Source organism: Phragmites australis, chromosome 3 (genome assembly GCF_958298935.1).
Source record: "Phragmites australis chromosome 3, lpPhrAust1.1, whole genome shotgun sequence".
Lineage (NCBI taxonomy): Eukaryota > Viridiplantae > Streptophyta > Magnoliopsida > Poales > Poaceae > Phragmites > Phragmites australis.
The window spans coordinates 10868669-10886462 of NC_084923.1; the positions used below are offsets into that span (position 1 = coordinate 10868669).

General features: G+C 45.8%; 1 protein-coding gene across 1 annotated transcript; it reads left to right on the plus strand.

Annotated features, from left to right (window-relative positions):
* The first annotated feature begins 10842 nt into the window (after positions 1–10842).
* Positions 10843–13465, plus strand: LOC133910971 (transcription factor bHLH30-like). The gene is made up of 2 exons (XM_062353210.1): positions 10843–11737; positions 12599–13465. The coding sequence occupies exons 1-2, from the start codon at positions 11054–11056 to the stop codon at positions 13124–13126; spliced, it is 1212 nt and encodes a 403-aa protein (XP_062209194.1). The 5' UTR covers positions 10843–11053; the 3' UTR covers positions 13127–13465.
* Positions 13466–17794: the final 4329 nt, after the last annotated feature.

The following is a 17794-nucleotide window of genomic DNA, read 5'->3' on the forward strand; positions in this document are numbered from 1 at the left end:
CGCACATCTCATTGCAAAGAGGTGATCTAGATGTAACAATTAAATCACACAAGAAGTGAAATAATCTATCTCAGAATTGAAATTCAAGAGAGAGGTCGATTGCTTAAAATAGACTTTAGATTGATATTTAATGTACTCAAATTCTTCCTTAAGCTCTTCATGCTCTTTGTTTAGCAATTCAAATTTGGTCAACAATTGTTTATAATTAGAAATAAAGGTAGGATGAATGTCATTAAGAGCATTGAATTTCTTAAGTTTTTTGCATTATTTTTAAGGCCATCTGTTGCTCATTAATCAAATCAAAAAGTTCTTCATGGGATGGAGAATCCTCATCAGATTCATCATCACTTACATCGTTTTTGATACCTTTGGTTATAAAGCATTTGTGAGATGATGGCTTGCATGATGACGATTTGCGTGGTAATGACTTTGAGGAAGAGCTTCTCTTGGAGGCGTGGATGGTGAGGCTCTCATCGCTTGAGCTTGACTCTTCATCTTCACTCACTCATCTTCCTATGCTTGTGAATACTTTGGCTCTCTCCCTTGTCTCTCTCTTGTTCTTGATTGTCACATCCCAAATATGTAATCACGTGATTAAGCCTAATTGTATGTCATTAGCATCGTGCCTAAATTTGGGCAATTTATTTTGGCACACTAGAGCACTTCATTTCGAGTCAATCAGATGAGATGGAAATTCATAAGAGAAAAGAATAGAATTCATATTGGAAATATCTTCCTTCTCTTACATGTGGGACCCATTTGAGTGGTCAACCACTCCTTTTCCCTCTCCCCCATGTGCAACAGCCCCCACCAACTCCCTCTCTCTCCCTCACTCCCACCGTGCTCTCTCTCCCCCTCCCGTTTCCAACCGGCCAAGGAGAAGAGCTCCCTCTCTCTCAAGCTCTCTCTCCTTCTCTCTTGATTCCTCCCTCTAGAAGCTGAATCGAGGTACGCATGTTATATTCACGCGATCACTAGCTCATAAGCTTCCCATCCATCCAATTTATTTTCGTTTTCCCAAAGGATTCGAGTCGTTCTTGGTTTTTTGCTTGAAGCATGAGGAACAGCGGTTGGACTCCTCTTCCCATGTAATTTCTTCGTTTCCTTCATCACCCGGTGGTCATAACCTCCACAAGCACTGTGGGTAAGTCCCTTAGTCTTACCTCAACAAGAATGCGTGAATTGGTGGGTCAATTTTGAGTTTGGAGTTAAGTTTGTGGAGTTCTCGAGTGCTTGAGCTTTGGAGCAAAAAGAGAGGATTCAGATGAGATTTGTGCTAGGAATCATGTTGCTAGGTTGGTGAGTGAGTTCTGGACTCTATGAACTTTCTCAAATATATTTCCCTTTGGTTTGGAGAGGCTCGCAAATCAAATCAGCCAAGTTTCCCCCCTTGAAGCAACCTCTCTGGATAACCCGAATAGTCCGGGTAAAACCCGGATAGTTCGGGTAGCCCAGTGAAAACCCCGATGATTTGTGCTAAAAATCGTTAGGGTTTAGGGTGCAAGTTGAGTCTAGAACCCTTTGTATAGTGTATATGTATGTTTATGTAGGATAGATTTAACATGCATATCGAATCAACCGAGGAAGGTCATCGAGAAGTGCAAGTCTGCCTAACCCGTAGGGTCTGGGTAATTCGCGGTGTTGTTAACCGAGCACCCTCACTCGGAGCCTCACCCAGATAATCCGCCCAACCCGGATAGTCCAGGTTAAACACTGAGGGTCTAGGTTAATTCGATTTAGATTTAGCAGAGAACCCCCGTCCGAAATGCAACCTGGAGGTTCCGGAACCCGAAGGTTCCAAGTTCAACCCGGAGTCTCCGACCTCCTATTAGATTTCTGAAGTTGTTTATATCGTAAAGTTTGCTATTATTTCCCATATCTTGCACTTTTAGCTTGTTTTTATGTATATTGTAGCATACATTGTTACACCTCATTCATGCTCATCATTGCATGCATTATTCTTTAGTGAACAAGGATCCAGAGCGTTACGTGGGTGTGGTTGAAAGTGACACCGAGCCACTCGGATTTTGTGAATTATGTGTGGGTAGCATCAGGCAGCCACCTGAGCAACGAGGCAAACATCTAAGCATGTTTTTCCCATTAATTTGGATCATATGTGTCTAATGTGATGAAATATGCTTTATATACGTTATGTATGTTGTTGAATCGATGTCGGGTCTTGTATGAGTAGAACCTATGCTGATATATTATACCCCGTCTTGAGTTATTGGTGTTGCATCTTATTGTAACCAGAGTTTAACTTGATGATGATCTAGTTTAAAAGTTAACCGAAATGCTTAACCATGCATATATTCTCGGTAGAAGTCGAGCAGGGGTTCAACCCCGCTCGCGAGCTATAGGCTTTAATTACAGTCATATTGATAACAATGTTGGATTGATGGTGTTGGTTGGTTGAGTAGTGAGGATGAGACGAGATGTAAGTGGTGTTATGGGTGTTTTTCCTACTGTCGGAGGATTAACTCCTGTCGCAGGGATCCCGAGAGACCCCTTTTTAGAGATTCGGCCGGGGGGATGATCCTGAATAAGTTCGTCGAAGAAATAAATGGAAGTGGAAGTAAATGCAACGGCCGGTGGTGGGGGGATGATCGACTTAGTGCAAAGGGAAATAAATGCACCAGAGTTTAGACAGGTTCGGGCCGCACGGAGGCGTAATACCCTACTCCTGTATGGATGCAATCACTGTCCTGAGGGAGATCCCTCGAGGATGTATCTGGTTACAAGAATGTTGTGTCTAACTAAGAGCTTGAGGCTCCTTGTTCTTAAGTAGGGACTACAGTTTGGTTCTTCTGTCCTCGATGCTTGCGGTCTCTTCTTCGTTAGTCGCCCCACGGTTGACTGCTTGGGCTTTTTTTTTTGATCGCCCGTTCTCTTCTGTGTGCCGACTCTTTTATCACTCGCCGGCTGCGACATGCCCCGAACGGGAAGGAGGGGGCACAAGTTCCAAGACGCCACGATTGAGAAAGGCGTCATCATTTCCTCTGGGCGAAGTGACCGGGGAGGTGGAAAACGCGGCGCACGCCCGGTCACTTGTCACCATAAACGCCCTGGCAACGGGCGCCGTTGAGAGGGCCCACCGGGCAGCCACAGAGCCACCCGGCGTGCCCGCCCTGTCTTGTTTCTCTGCCACGGTAGGGCGGCAGGCGGAATGCCCTGATCCTGGCAATGTTATCCCGAAACACACCGGATGATACAGGACGGGACCCGTGCAATTAATAGCCCCACGCCCCTCTGCCAAAGCATGGCAGGAACTGACGCTGCGGCGGAAGCAGTTGGATGCGTTAGGACACGCGCGCTCATTTAATGCGGCCTTGGACCTCTGACGGGCGGATATCTCATCGGTGGGCCCCTCGGGGGCCTCTCTGGGTCATCGGGGAACCGAGTACTCAGGGGTACTGTTCACCTCCCCGAGCACTCTCTCCCGGGAATGCCTATCTTTGTCTTCGGGGTACCGGGTGCTCGGGGGTACTGTTCACCTCCCCGAGCACTCTCTCCCGAGAATACTTATCCATGTACGAACCTTCGGGGAGCCGAAAGCCCGGGGGCCACCACGTGCAACCCCGAGCACTCTCTCCCGAGCAATTTTGCACAGATCTTTCGGGGAACCGAGAGCTCGGGGACTGCGGCGCGCAGTCCCCGAGCACTCTCTCCCGAGCACTTTTGCGCAGATCTTTCGGGGAACCGAGAGCTCGGGGACTGCGGCGCGCAATCCCCGAGCACTCTCTCCCGAGTACTCTCACACTGGCCCTCGGGGAACCGTGCACTCGGGGGCTGCTGCGCGCAGTCCCCGAGCACTCTCTCCCGAGTACTCTCACACTGGCCCTCGGGGAACCGTGCGCTCGGGGGCTGCTGCGCGCAGTCCCCGAGCACTCTCTTCCCGGTACTTAGACTCTGCGGGTCATCGGGGAACTGGGGTGCTCGGGGACCAGGAACTGTGGCCCCGAGCACCTTCTCCAGGAACTTAGACTTTCCTCGCTTCGCAAGAGGGACCTCGTGGGATGATGGCACTTGGCGGACGGCTGGCCTGGCCTCGGGACTCAGGGACCCCCGGTTCCTGATACATCGACACCTACCCCATTGTGGAGTTCCTCGGAGTAGGTCGGGAGAGGAACCCCAACACCGTAGACCGCTTGCGTCGCTTAAGCATCGATCGTTGTTGCAGTTTACTCTAGCACTTACCGTACTTACCACATGTGAGTTTAATGGTAAGATAAGCCGAATACCTCTATAGCTGTGATCATTTTAGTTTGCACATCGACGGTGTGAGTGGATGGGCTTGGCGACCTTAGGATCAATATCTTAATCACTTGAGGTTCTTTTTTCATCTTCTTTATCGCTCTCTTTATCTTCATTATCACCATCATTTTCGCTTGAGCTTGACTCTTGCTATTGTCTCCTTATCTTTCCCTTCATGTGTGAACATGGTGCTTGCTTGCTTGTCAAAACAATATTCTTGGTGTCAGATGAGGTAGAAGCTTTGACTCTCATGTTCATAGTCATCTCATGGGCGGTGATCTTACCGAGAACTTGACTTGGAGCCTTCTTGCTCATGTTGTGATTGTCGTAGATAATGGTGTTGCTACTCACCTTGGATGAACACTTTAAGCACTTGGATGACTTGATGTCTTCTCAGGTGTGTATGAGGTTCTCTGGACTTCAGCACCTTCAAGTAATGACTGGAGGGGTATTTATAGCCTCAACCCCGCAGACTAACCCTAACGGCTCAACTTTACATTGAACACCAGATGGTCTGGTGTAGACAGTTTCTACTCATCGGACCATTCGTTGTGTACACCATCATAAATTAGCCATTGGAAGTCCACTCAGCAACTCTTCCAAACACCGAATGTTCCGATGTAACCTTCACTCCATTACCGTGCTATCCGGTGTGTTGACCTGAGCTTGACCGCACCACTTCTTCTCTTTGCAAGAAGCTCCGCCGTTCACAATCTTCATCACCAGACCTTCCGGTGTATACAACACCATCTTTTCAGAATTTTTCATACACTCTGTTAAATGCTCCGATGAAGCCTCTGGTGTGTATATTTTCATCGTCGGACCTTCTAGGTGTTGATATTTGGTCATCCACTATTGCACCCTCTCTGCAACAAATGCTCTAGTGTAAGCATCTGTTGTCTTCAACTCCGAGCGCCAGACCTTTCGGTGTATGAAAACTTCTCTGGCTTCTTCTGACAAGAATGCTCCGGTGTGTATATCCCACTATGCATCGGAGCTTCTAGTGTAGTCAATTTTCCTAGGACTTCTTCTAATTCAACTGAACTTTGTCCCGACTACGGTGACTTATTCATGTATTATATCATTGAGACCTACTAACATATATTCTTGACAAACATGTTAGTTCTAATGATATATTATCATTAATCATCAATATCACAATTATGACATATAAGGACCATTTTCGCTACAACAACATACAAAATCATAACACTAGTTTATGATAACCTTCTCAATATGACCAAAATCATAACACTAGTGATGTTGCCCGTCTTCTCGTTGTAGGCCCTAGACTCTTCGGAGTAGAAGGAGAAGCTGCCATGCTTCTAGTTGTTGGTCCCGGACTGATTGGAGTATAAAAAGAGCTTTTTGATGTCTTCCTGAATTTAGTAGGAGCATGTATTGCAGTTTTATTGGAGCTTGAATCATCACCTTTTCCTTTCCTCTTCTTGCTCAATAGGAATATAAGTGAAAAAGAAACCAATATGGCCAATCAGAAAGGGGAAAAAAGAGAAAACAAAATATAAGTAAAAAAAGGAAGAAACATAAAACAAGTGAAAAAAATGAAAAATCAAATGAAAAAAAGATACATATTATCTAGACTTGGCAGGAATTGGTGGTGGTAATTCAGCACCTAGTTCAATTGGATGCTCACAGCAACCCTTCTCAATATAACCAAACTGGTAAGGGCTCCTTTTCCCAGCCTCACCACAACTCTCGATCCTTTTCACTCTCGGCCTACCTGCGGGCCTTTCAAGCTTTCGAGGCCACATCTGAAACCCAAGATCAACCACATGCCACTGTGACTTGTCAACCATCGGGTTGATATCAAACAGATAAGTAGCCTTGAAATGATAAATTGTGTAGGAATCATGCATATAGTCTTCAACTTTAACTTTTCTCAAGAAACCTATGAAAGCTAGAGCATGGGTGAAAGGTTTCCTAGATATCTACCATTGACCACATGAGCCTGTTTTGTTACCAAGGTCCACTGCATGCCTCCAAGGAGTATTATCCTTAGTCAGCCCAGTTGGATCATCACCTTCAGGGTCAAAACCAAGATCCATGTAGTGCTCCTTCTCTTCCTCCTCTATTCTAACTGGGTCAGCTGTTGTAACCCCAAGTTGTGGCTCCTGCGCTCATTCTGGACCATCATCTTTTGCATGCCCACTTCGGTTCTCATTTACAACTTCAACTGGGACAATCTGCAGCTCATTCCTCACTTGGATCTGCAGCTCATTCTCCTCATTTCTCACTTGGATCAGCAGCTTATTCTCCTCATTTCTCACTTTCATCTGCAGCTCATTCTTCTCATTTCAAGGCATCTTTTTCCATGTCAATTATGCAGTACTCCTCTGCATCCACCCACCACCCCACGGTTCTACCCTTGTGGTACACGGACCGACCATCCTCAACTGTATAAAAGGAAGTGACTACAATATCTACTCTACAAGCACTCTTCTAATCAATACTGAAATAGTAGAGTACACAATGTCAACAAAGGAGCAGCATCATACATTTTCCCCACACAAAGCAACAAGACGTCGATCAACGTTGGCAGCCACATTAGCCCTCCTCCCCATCCCCTCTCCCTCATTTTCCTCTCTCGGCTGCAAAGAGTAGCAACTGCCCTCCTCCACATTTTCCCCACGAAGCAACATGACAACAGCAGCTCTGCCGCTACAAATACATGGCCACCAGGCCCTATCCAGACCATCCTAGCTACAGGGAAGCTCCGAGAAGCTTCACCGGGACCTCCGTTGGTTCCCCACTCGATCCAGCTGCCTTCCCACGCCAACCGATCCTCCCCATCCCCTTCTTCCCTAGCTCTGGTGGTGGCACGCCTCCAACGCCGCCATCAATTTCTTCCTCTTCAGTGATCCCAGACCAAATTCCCTTCATATCTAACTTTCTCACGAGCTCAAGCACCTCCATAACCTCTTGTTCATGTGGTTCCCCCATGGACATGAATAATAATCTACCAGCAAACATTACGGTTAGGGCTCGAGTCTTACCCTTCGGGGATCTTAGCTGGATGCATCTTCCCTTCGTTGCTCACATGCGGACAGGGGCGGCGCCGAGAAGGGGCTGCGCACGGGCTGTGGATAGGGGCGGAGCATGGATGGTGCATAGGCGACAGACAGAGGGAGAGTTGGGGACTCACAAGTCGAACGCTTCTGGAGCTCTATTCTGCTTGGGCGTGACTAGAAAGGCAATTTTGCCATTTCTTTTTGGGTCCGGAGGAAAAAAGAAGAAGAAAAATACCCTTTCGACCAACAACATGTAACAGAGTGTTAAATTTCGGAACGTTGTGATTTTTCAATGGTATTTTTTAGAGCAAGATTCTTTCAATGGTATTTTCTGAATGACGTGATCTTTCAGTGGTACAGTACCAATTTTTCCATTAAATATAGTCTTAGAAAAAAAATCAAATTATTATAAAAATCAAATACCTAAATAAAGAGTACATGTAAAATACAATTAATCAATAACTAAAATTCATAATAAAAAATAAAAATAAACTTATTTTTCTTACTAAAATAATATATTAAAAAGCATTGTGTAGCTAAATGTCGTTGCATCAAACAGGTAGTAGTCAAGGCACAGCATGCTGCCAAGACAAATTTATTCTGATTTTGGTTGGATTATCTACACCCGACATACGATTTTAGCAGTTAATCAAAACATATATGCATCAAATTAATACATGTATACGATTCAGGTACAAGTCTGGAGCAAAATAATTTTCTCTTTTGCTAACATAATTTTTATCTCTTTTTCTAATTTTATATGTTTTGTAACAAAATGACACTAACCTCATTAAAAAAACTAAAAGATTAATTTTTAATCAAATGTTGCATGACAAGATATTGCAGCCAGGGCCAGTTCTGAGATTTCAGTGGCCCGGGGTGAAACTAAAAATAGAGCCCCATTGAACATAAATATTTAAATATTTATATATCAATTACAAAGATAATATTCTGGGTAGAGTCCACGAGCATTTATGATAAGTTTGAACAACCTGAAATACGCATGTTATGGTAAGTTGGAACAAAATTATCGTAAATGCTCGCGGGAATAAAATTGTGATGGATCGGAGTACACGTACGTATGCTTACGTTAATGCATGCTAGCTAGGTAGAGATACTCACATGCCTATGTACAACTTGCAACATGCAGCTCTAGTTACTCATCGGTAGATGCAGCAGGTAGCTTGCAGCAATAGTAGCTTTGGATTTATCTGCTCGCAGGTGCCAGCACCATAGTACAAACACTGGACCCATTAATTGCCGGAGTGAGCGGAGACCTTTCCATATTTCAAATGTGCGATCTCAGCAAGGGTCGGATCCATTTGAGGTAGAGTAGAAACTATAGAGGAGAAAAATCAGCAATGAAAACTCATATGGCAATGATTGACGCATGTCCTCGATCGAAGTTGCGGGCATACAGGACACCTTGGAGTCGTGGTCCCACGAAACGCAGGAAACTGGACTATGTGGACGGAAGAAAATACGAAATAGCCAAATTAACAAATAGGCTAGGCCGGCAGGTTACTTAATTTTTTATAGACCGGAGGAACCATGCCACTTACGTCCTGTCGTACGAATTGTTAGGCCTACCTGCTACTTTAAATCTAGTTTATCATACTGTTATGCATATATACTATACATATGTACACAAGGAGTGGCCCCTCAGTTTTGGGGCCTGGGACGGTCGTCCCGCTCGATCCCTTCAGAACCAGTTCTGATTGCAGCGAGACTAGACACACTGTTAGTGTGAGCATCTTTATTATTCTTGTTATTTATCCTTTTTCTTAGGATCCTCTTTGTTAACCTTTTTTCTTGCGGGACCTTTTGTTTATTTTACCAATGGGTGGTGCTACTTGTTTAGTCATTTCACTTCCGTTTCGCTTCTCTACACTTTCCGTTTTTGCAAAGGAAAGTACAGAGGCGGCAAAAGGAACTTACACAGTGTGGTGACTACGATCTGACTGACTGAGATGGATGGGCCGATCTTTTCCGTGAAGACGCATACGCGAAACATAAATACGCTCGATGCTGTAGCACTACAAGCACCAGCGAAGGGAGAAGTGCTACGAACAGACAGCAAGCCCAAACAAGGGACGAGTGAATGCGGCGGAGCCACGCCATGATGAGCCCTGGCCGGTCGTTTTGCCTCGACCGGTTAGTTCCCTCCGCCTCTGAAACTGCCGCGCGCTCGGGCGCGTCACGTAATCACGTTGCATGACGCGCACATGGCCCAAGGGCGTGCCGTGCCATGCCTTGCAGCCTGACCGATCTGAACCCGATGCCTAGCTTCCTCCGTCCGCCTCCTCAGCCAGAGGCCCAGCCAGAGCAAGGCAGCAGGTACTGTGCCGACGTACGAAAACAATCGAGAAGGCCAGGGGAGGAAAGCGATATCTGTGGTGGTAGGAAGGCGCTCCACTTGCCCCCCCCGCGCCTCGTTCCCCGCTCGATCGAGCTAACCGGACCGGGAGAGAGCGAGCAGCACAGCAGCATGATCGTGTCGCCGACGCGCATCGCGGCAGAGGGCCTGGGCGCGGGCGCATCATGGCGCCGGCATGCAGGACCCGGGGGATCTCATCTCATTCGCCTCGCGACCAGCGCCGGCGAGCCTCTTTACTCATGGGCTAAGATTTGAAGCCACTCGATAATCGTGGCGTAGATGAGTGGAGCCATTAGTGTTGCCTATTGAAATATAGTGAATTGTTTAATTTTTTCATCAACTTAGGTTTTTAAATGACTTGATTGGTGTATATCGATCAATATGATATCAGAGTGGAGATCTCTCGTTCGCGTCCTGCCAAACGTAATTAAAAATAAAAATTTACAGTTAACTTCTATTTACACATATGAGACCTCAGAAAATCTTTACTTAAGGAAGAACATTAAAATATAAGTGAATTCACTCCTCATGAGCTTAGCCATTTGAGTGAATTATACAGCTCAATACTGTCACTATCACTAGTAGCATTAGCCTGCTCATCGGCGCGGATCCTGTTTTGCTCAATCCTGCGCCCACACAGGGATTAGAGTAACAAATCCGTGTGCTCGTACTACTCTTGCTGTTAACCGCAGGCCGGCCAGGAGTGTATTCCAAGACACAATGATTGTGTCGCTCGGGGAGGCGTGGATTGGTAAAGTGCATGGGCGCTTGCTGCAGAACATGGGCCTTGACCGAGGCATCCAGGCATCCACACACAAACATATACAGTTGATATGTGCAAGCTCGTCTACACGGACTACCGCAACTCTCTTGCTTCGATTCTCTATCTCGTCCTCTCCTTCCATGCAATCTTTTGCCCCTGCTCTCTCTTCTTTTCCCCCTTTTTTGGCCCTGTTCCAGACCTGATCGATCAGCTCCATTTACACACCCTTTTCTCCTCTTGTCTCCATTGCTCCAGCCTAGTAATTATAATACCCTACTAGACTTTGCCCCCACAAGGCCATCGAAAGGCGTGGCAGTCAAGTAATGCTATCAGGTCAGGTCCAGAGAGTCTTTGGCCACCGGGGCGAATTGAAGCGAGAAAAGGCGAGGCCTTTTGCTCGCTCGCTCTGTGTGTGTGTGTGTGAGTTATCAGGGGAGGTTCGCCATAATTCTTGCGAGGCCGGGCGAGATCATAAGCGAAAGACAAAAAGGCCGAAAGGCAAATCATGGTGCCACATGCCACACCCTATACAAAAGCTAGCCCTAGAGAGACCAGCAGCAGGAGCATCCATCTCGCTTCCACGCAAACGTACACCACAAACCTTAGCTGCTAGCTCCTTCACATCGATCGATGGGTGGTCACGGTGACCACCACCATCAAGAAGTCGGCGTGCTCGTCGACGACGACGACGAGGAGCTCGAGCAGCAGGCGAGGGCTTGCTGTGGCGCGACGAGTGGTGTGGTGGAGCAAGGAGTAGGGGATGGCGGTGGTCAGGAAGCTGCCGGCATGGTGTTCGAAGCGAGCAGTAGCGTGGGGAGCGTGAGTGTGACCATGGCGCCGTCCCAGATCCTCTGCTGGCCGCCACCGCTGCCCGCGCCGCCACAGCAGCAACCGCACGGTGCGATCCACCACCACTACAACATCGGCGGCGGCCAGGCCCCATTCTTCCCGCTGCCGCCGCCGCTCCCCCCGCAGCCGCCCCCGCCACCCCCGTTCTTCGCCGACTTCTACGCGCGGCGCGCGCTCCAGTTCGCGTACGATCACCACTCGGGCGGCGCGTCGCCGTCGTCCGACCCGCTCGGCCTCGGCGGGATCTACATGGGGCACCACGGCGGCTCCCCTGTGGCCGGGATGATGATGCCGCCCTTCGCGTCGTCGCCGTTCGGGGACTTCGGCCGGATGACCGCTCAGGAGATCATGGACGCCAAGGCGCTGGCCGCGTCCAAGAGCCACAGCGAGGCCGAGCGCCGCCGCCGCGAGCGCATCAACGCGCACCTCGCGCGCCTCCGCAGCCTCCTGCCCAACACAACCAAGGTAATTAACGCACTCAATCGTGGTCACGACACACCGAGTAAATTTATGCATGCACCGCATATCTGCGTATGCGTGCGCGCGAACAGCATTGCTGCTGGCTCTCCATCCGATGGCACAGGTGTAGGGCTCCCGAGCTAGGAGACAGGGAGAGGGAGGGAGCCGCCTAGTTGACGCGAAAAAGAGAGACCGGGAAGGAAACAAAAAGCTCGCGACGCAGGAGATACTGCTGGCCTCTCCGAGGAGAGACAAACACGAGAGCTCGTGTCAGGCTCAGGCATGAACAGTGACAGGAAAGATAATCAAAGCTGGTCATCTCGAGAGATCAACCATCTATCCGGGTTACCGCCCTAGCAACTCCCAAGGATCCCAGCCTCTGATCCTCTGCAAACCTACATCCCAAACCAGCCACGTTTCTCTACGCCACTAACAAAGTTTCTCTCGCTAACTCTAGTTAGTTAGTGCACCACGGCGGGTTTGTCTGCATGTAGGCGTGCCAACAGAACAAGTATAAAGAATTAGGAGTGGCGGTGGCTAGAAGCCCCACTTCACACCAAAAGGGAGAACACAGATCGCTTGTGGAAGCGTGCATGCGAGCACCACCAACAGCAACCCATGCGTCGCACTTACATTTTGTATTGATTACGAGCAGATCGTGCTCTTAGTAGTAGGAGGGGGGTGTGAGTCCCACGCTGGGAAGCATGCATGCCACGGCACGCACGGCCCCCTTTTGCCCTGCATGCGTACACCTCATCCTTTCCCTCTCATCATTCTTGCAACTAAACTAGCGCGGGCTCGTGGTCTTTTTCCTTGTGATTTACTCCTTGTGTGTTTGCTTGTTCGGATCGTGCGCGCGTCATGCAGACGGACAAGGCCTCGCTGCTGGCGGAGGTGATCCAGCACGTCAAGGAGCTGAAGCGTCAGACGTCCGAGATCACGGAGGAGGCGTGCCCGCTCCCCACCGAGTCCGACGAGCTCACCGTCGACGCGTCCAGCGACGAGGACGGCCGCCTCGTCGTGCGCGCCTCGCTCTGCTGCGACGACCGCGCCGACCTCCTGCCGGACCTCATCCGCGCGCTCAAGGCGCTCCGCCTGCGCGCGCTCAAGGCCGAGATCACCACCCTCGGCGGCCGTGTCAAGAACGTGCTCGTCGTCACGGGGGATGACAGCGCCGGGTGCGCGGGGACCGACGGGGACCAGCAACAGCAGCAGGAGGAGGCGCCCATGTCTCCGCAGCACACGATCGCGTCCATCCAGGACGCACTGCGCGCTGTCATGGAGCGCACGGCGTCGTCGACCGCCGAGGAATCGGGAGCAGCGTCATCAGGCGCTGGGCTCAAGCGGCAGCGCACGACGAGCCTCTCGGCGATTCTAGAGAACAGGTCTATCTAAGCTAACATCCACTTGATGAGATGTGCAAGATGAAACGAAAACAACAGTAAAAACAACACCACAATATCTCATAGTTGATCATAATACGGTGCAACTAGCTAGCTAGCTACTTACTATGGATCATGCATGTTTGCCAAGTACGACTATTTTTTTAGTTTTTTTTCATTTATTTATAGTCTTCCCCTCTGTGTGTGTTGATCTCAATTGGTGGAATGTATCTGCATGCATATGGGATATCTCAGCAATCAATACAAGGTTTTCCTTTCTCTTTAGCAGCAGATCATCGGGTCTCAGCTGGACTACCATTTGCAGACCTTTCGATAAGTTAGATTAGCCTGTCATTAGTCATACAACACAATGTACATGATGTTTAACTTTAGTGTTTGAGTTGGTATGCTCTCAGTTAATGCATGTTAAACTCAGAAGAGATATGTGGCTACTGACTAGCATACGTACTTTGCATGTTCCCATCTACAATTAGCTAGTGCTTTATACCTTTTCCGTGTAAACATGATTCACCTTCAGAATTAGAGCTTTGTGTACTTCCATTCATTGCATAACGTAGATCGTTGTTTCGACCTAGCATGGTCCCAACATTAAACTTTGGCCAACAAATTATTTCTGATCTATTCAGTTATGACTTGAGGCAAATCAAGATTTAATGAGGGTCTGCGGCACCGTTATTTGCATAACATTCGCAAGAGGAGTTTAGTACGTATACCTTTATCGGATTTTGGGCTACATTGCTCATACTACTACAGATCATATGGAACGACTTGCAATAATAAATCTAATAGTTTCACTTTAATTATGTCATTAATTAAACTATGCAAATAATTGGAATCTCGTTGGTCAGAATTTATAAAGTTTGGCTCTTAGAATGTGTGGGCGTCTTATGATACAACATAGGGTGTCCGAGGATTGAACCACATGCTGTTGTGGAAATTTCATCTCCCTCTTCTAGTTTAGATGGAAAAAAATATCTTATCAATGGCCAGAGGCCTCTGTAGATTTTTATTTCCTTAACGCATTTGTTGGATTTCTCATTCTGTTTCGGAAAAGTTCAATGGGTAGAGGAAATGTCCATGCGAATCACATGAAATAAGCTGTTTCTGTGTCTGTGTCATGTCTACAAAGGCGATTGTTGTTTAGTCTTAGTAGCTTGGAGGTATGCATTACGTATTTAGTGTCTAGAACTCTAGACTATGATTTTTTAGGTGCGTCTTTGTTCTACGAATCTGAAGCGAATAACAGGGAGACGATTTGTACACTAAGAACCTCTTTTTGAATGCATTTCACAAAAAATATTCATGAATCTAGTATGAAACAGTTCAATGATCACATGTGTTGAGGCAAATATCTCAGCCCATAGATATCACACTACTGCAGAAATCTTTAACACTGTCGACTCTAAAACCCCCTTTACTATCGGTTTTAGAGTCGATAACAGGCAGTGATAGTCTGCCGGCCCGGAGACCGACACTGAAAAGGTTATCACTGTTGGCTGAAGGCTTCAGCCTGTAGAGAAAGGGGTTATCACTACTGGCAGAAGGCTTTAGTCAGCAGTGATAGTCAGGTCCGAAGACCGACAGTGAAGGAGTTATAATTGCCAGTTTAGGGTTTCAACCTGCAAAGAAAGGGGTTATTACTGCTGGCTGAAGGCTTCAGCCGGTAATGATAGTCGGTTATCACTGCCAGCAGAAGATTTCAGCGAGCAGTGATTTTTAGTGCTCAATTCAACATGTTTGTGATCGAAAAAAAGCAAAAAATAGTTTTTTTGCGAATAGAGGGCCTTCAGTGGCAGTGATTTTTAGTCCTCGATTCAACATGTTTGTGGTCGAAAAAAGCAAAAAATAGTTTTTTTGCGACAAGAGGCTAATGACGACCTCTACTTTCGAAGCTAATGACGAGGCACATCCCAAAAAATGCATGTCTTTAGATATGTACCTTCCTTGACCCTTAAAAAAAGCACAGAAGATCCTCGACATAATCTCTAAAGTTTTTGGATGAAAACTAACCTTCTCCAATTTGCTTGATAATTTTTGGAGACATAGTACTACATTTGGAAGTCAGTACTGTGCAGACGTTTCATCAATCCGAGTTACCAAACTCGTGATAAAAATATATGAATTTATAGTTTTCAACTTTGTGACCTTGTATGTGGCTTTTTCAATGATTCCTACTAGTTTTACACTAGATCTAAGCCAAAAGTTTGTGGTCAAGTATATGGCTCCCTCTGTATCAGTTTTAGATATTTATTTGTGCATCTATATGGTGTCAAATAAAAAAAATTATGAACTACAAAGTTGTAGATCTTGTCAAGGCTATAATTTTCATATAAAATTTGTCTTCATCCGACTTTGTATGAAAAAAAATATAAGATTAGCTGTCATCAACCATGGCTGAAACTTTTTTAAGATTATTTTGGTATTTAAATGACCTCAAATTAAAAAGTTTTCAACCACAAAGTTGTATATCTCGTCGAGGACTATAATTTTCATGTAAAATTTTTCCCCATCCGACTTTATATTAAAAAGTTATGAATTTTTTAAGATATACTATCATTCATTATCACTGTCAACTTATCACACGAGCTGGCAGTGATACCTATTATCACTGTCGGTTCATAACATGAACCGACAGTGATACTTGACGAACCATCACGGCTGGCTAGAACCGGCAGTCTTATTAGGTTCCTCTTGATGTTTTGATATGAAATATTTCAAGTAAGCTAGCTTTTCTTATGATAAAATTTGGCAATTTTATGAATCATGTAGACTACAAAATGCTAAGTTCTTGATTACCATGTTTGTAATTACTTTGACTTAGTCACTGCTTGAGTTAAAGCTAGTTTAATTAATATCTTGCTCTAGACTTCTTAGTTCATATCAATGGATTGAGAAATATTGCACTATATTTTTTGTCTTTATCAAATATTTAGCTCATGATAGAACTTTGAAGGAATAAATATTTCTTATGTCGCAAAGACACTACTTGACTTGATCATGTGAAAACTTGATTCTTTGTGAAAATATGAATAATCTTGTGAAACCAAGTATCTTGTGCTAAAATATGATTCAATATGGTTGTCTTGAAGCCTCAAAGTGTTTGTCGTACCCAGTCACGCTACATTTTGCTTGGATAAAACTTAAGGATAAAAATGAAAGAAATGTGACCAATTGCTTAATTTTATTTTAAATCACTTGACATAACTAAGTCTTAGTTTCATATGTGAGCGTTTGTAAAGTCTACTATCATGAATGCTTGTTTGCCTAGTTTGAGATTGAAGTTGGCTAGTTAATGTTTGTACTGTCTCGACACGAGTGGATGCTTGTGTGGTGGTCGCTTTGAGCACAATTCGGCTATGTGAAATTCAATGCGCCAACTAATTCTTTGGGTTAGGTTTGTACAGCTCAATGTTCTTATGTCACTGTTTTTTTAGCCTTTGTGCTTTTGTGAGCTCCGTCCTCTATTTTCCGTAACCCTATGATGTTTCTAGAATTTGTAAATGCTTTGTGGTATACTTGTGAAAGCTCATTAGATTTGCATGTTCATGCATTGCATAATATTTTGTTCTTGATGTTTGTACTGCCGAAGGGGGAGAAATGAATGAAAAAGGAGAGAAATAAAAAATATGCACCAAATCACAAAGAAGAACCCTACGTAAATGAGAAATGTGCATTTATCAAGGGGGGCATTTGATTTTGTGTTTTTGAGCTTTTATTACTCTTTCGAGGTTTTTGAATTGTATTTGCCTCTCTTAGGCCTTATGCGACCTTTCTTATAACAAATGACTTGTTTTTGCTTTTTCTTGAGTTTTTGTCACTTGGATGAGTCTATCTTCTTCAAACCAAAATCTTTGTGCTTTGAAGTGTTGTCAATGCACTCGTCAAAGAGGGAAATTGAGAAACTAAGTTAAAATGTGTCTTAGTTTATATGTGATGAGTGATTGATAATGTTGTCGATTTAGTTTGTCGAGTTTTGGATTGCTTAAGCTTGATTTGAGCATTTTGATTATGGACTAACTGGAGTTGGAGAAATATGTTTGCTTGTCTCATGGTGTGTAGGTAACGAATACAACTTAGCGATTGACGGCGGGTGATCGGGGCTAAGTGGATGCTTGGTGCCAGATGATCAAGGAAGCCAGATGGAGTCAAGGATAATCTTAGCTATACACGTGGATGTCAAGCAAAGATTGAAACGGAGGATGAAGACGGCATGTTGACAAAGTCAAGCAAAAGGGATGCCGGTGCAAGTGACAAGACAGCTCGAGGGACCGGGAGCAGGAGAAACTTATTAACACTCAGGATCGTAAGATAGAGTACACGTGTCGAGATTAGAGCGCTTGCTTAAGGTGTAAGCAAGTGATGAGTCACGCTTTGAAAAGCGTACTGAGGGCTTCGCGGTTGAGCCTCAAAACCGTAGGAGGATTGGAGAAGTATGTGGCACCATTATAAAGCTTGCATCGAAACGAAGTTAAGTCGTGAAGGCGTCACGGCCGTTCGATGGACAGAGTAAAAAATGAACCAAAATACCCTCAGTGGTAGGTAGGAGCGTAAGACAAAAGAGGGGTATTTTGGTAATAAGATAGTAAATTTAGGAGTCAAATTTTCTATGTATATAAATAGAGGGGTAGGGTTATGAGAGAGTTTGAACCGGCACTTGAGT

What these genes read in the sequence shown, in the direction of transcription:
- LOC133910971 (XM_062353210.1), top strand. Translation starts at nt 11,054, where the DNA reads ATGGGTGGTCACGGTGACCACCACCATCAAGAAGTCGGCGTGCTCGTC. An exon ending in TCCTGCCCAACACAACCAAG is followed by an intron (nt 11,738 to 12,598) that starts GTAATTAACGCA and finishes CGCGTCATGCAG; the next exon opens with ACGGACAAGGCCTCGCTGCT.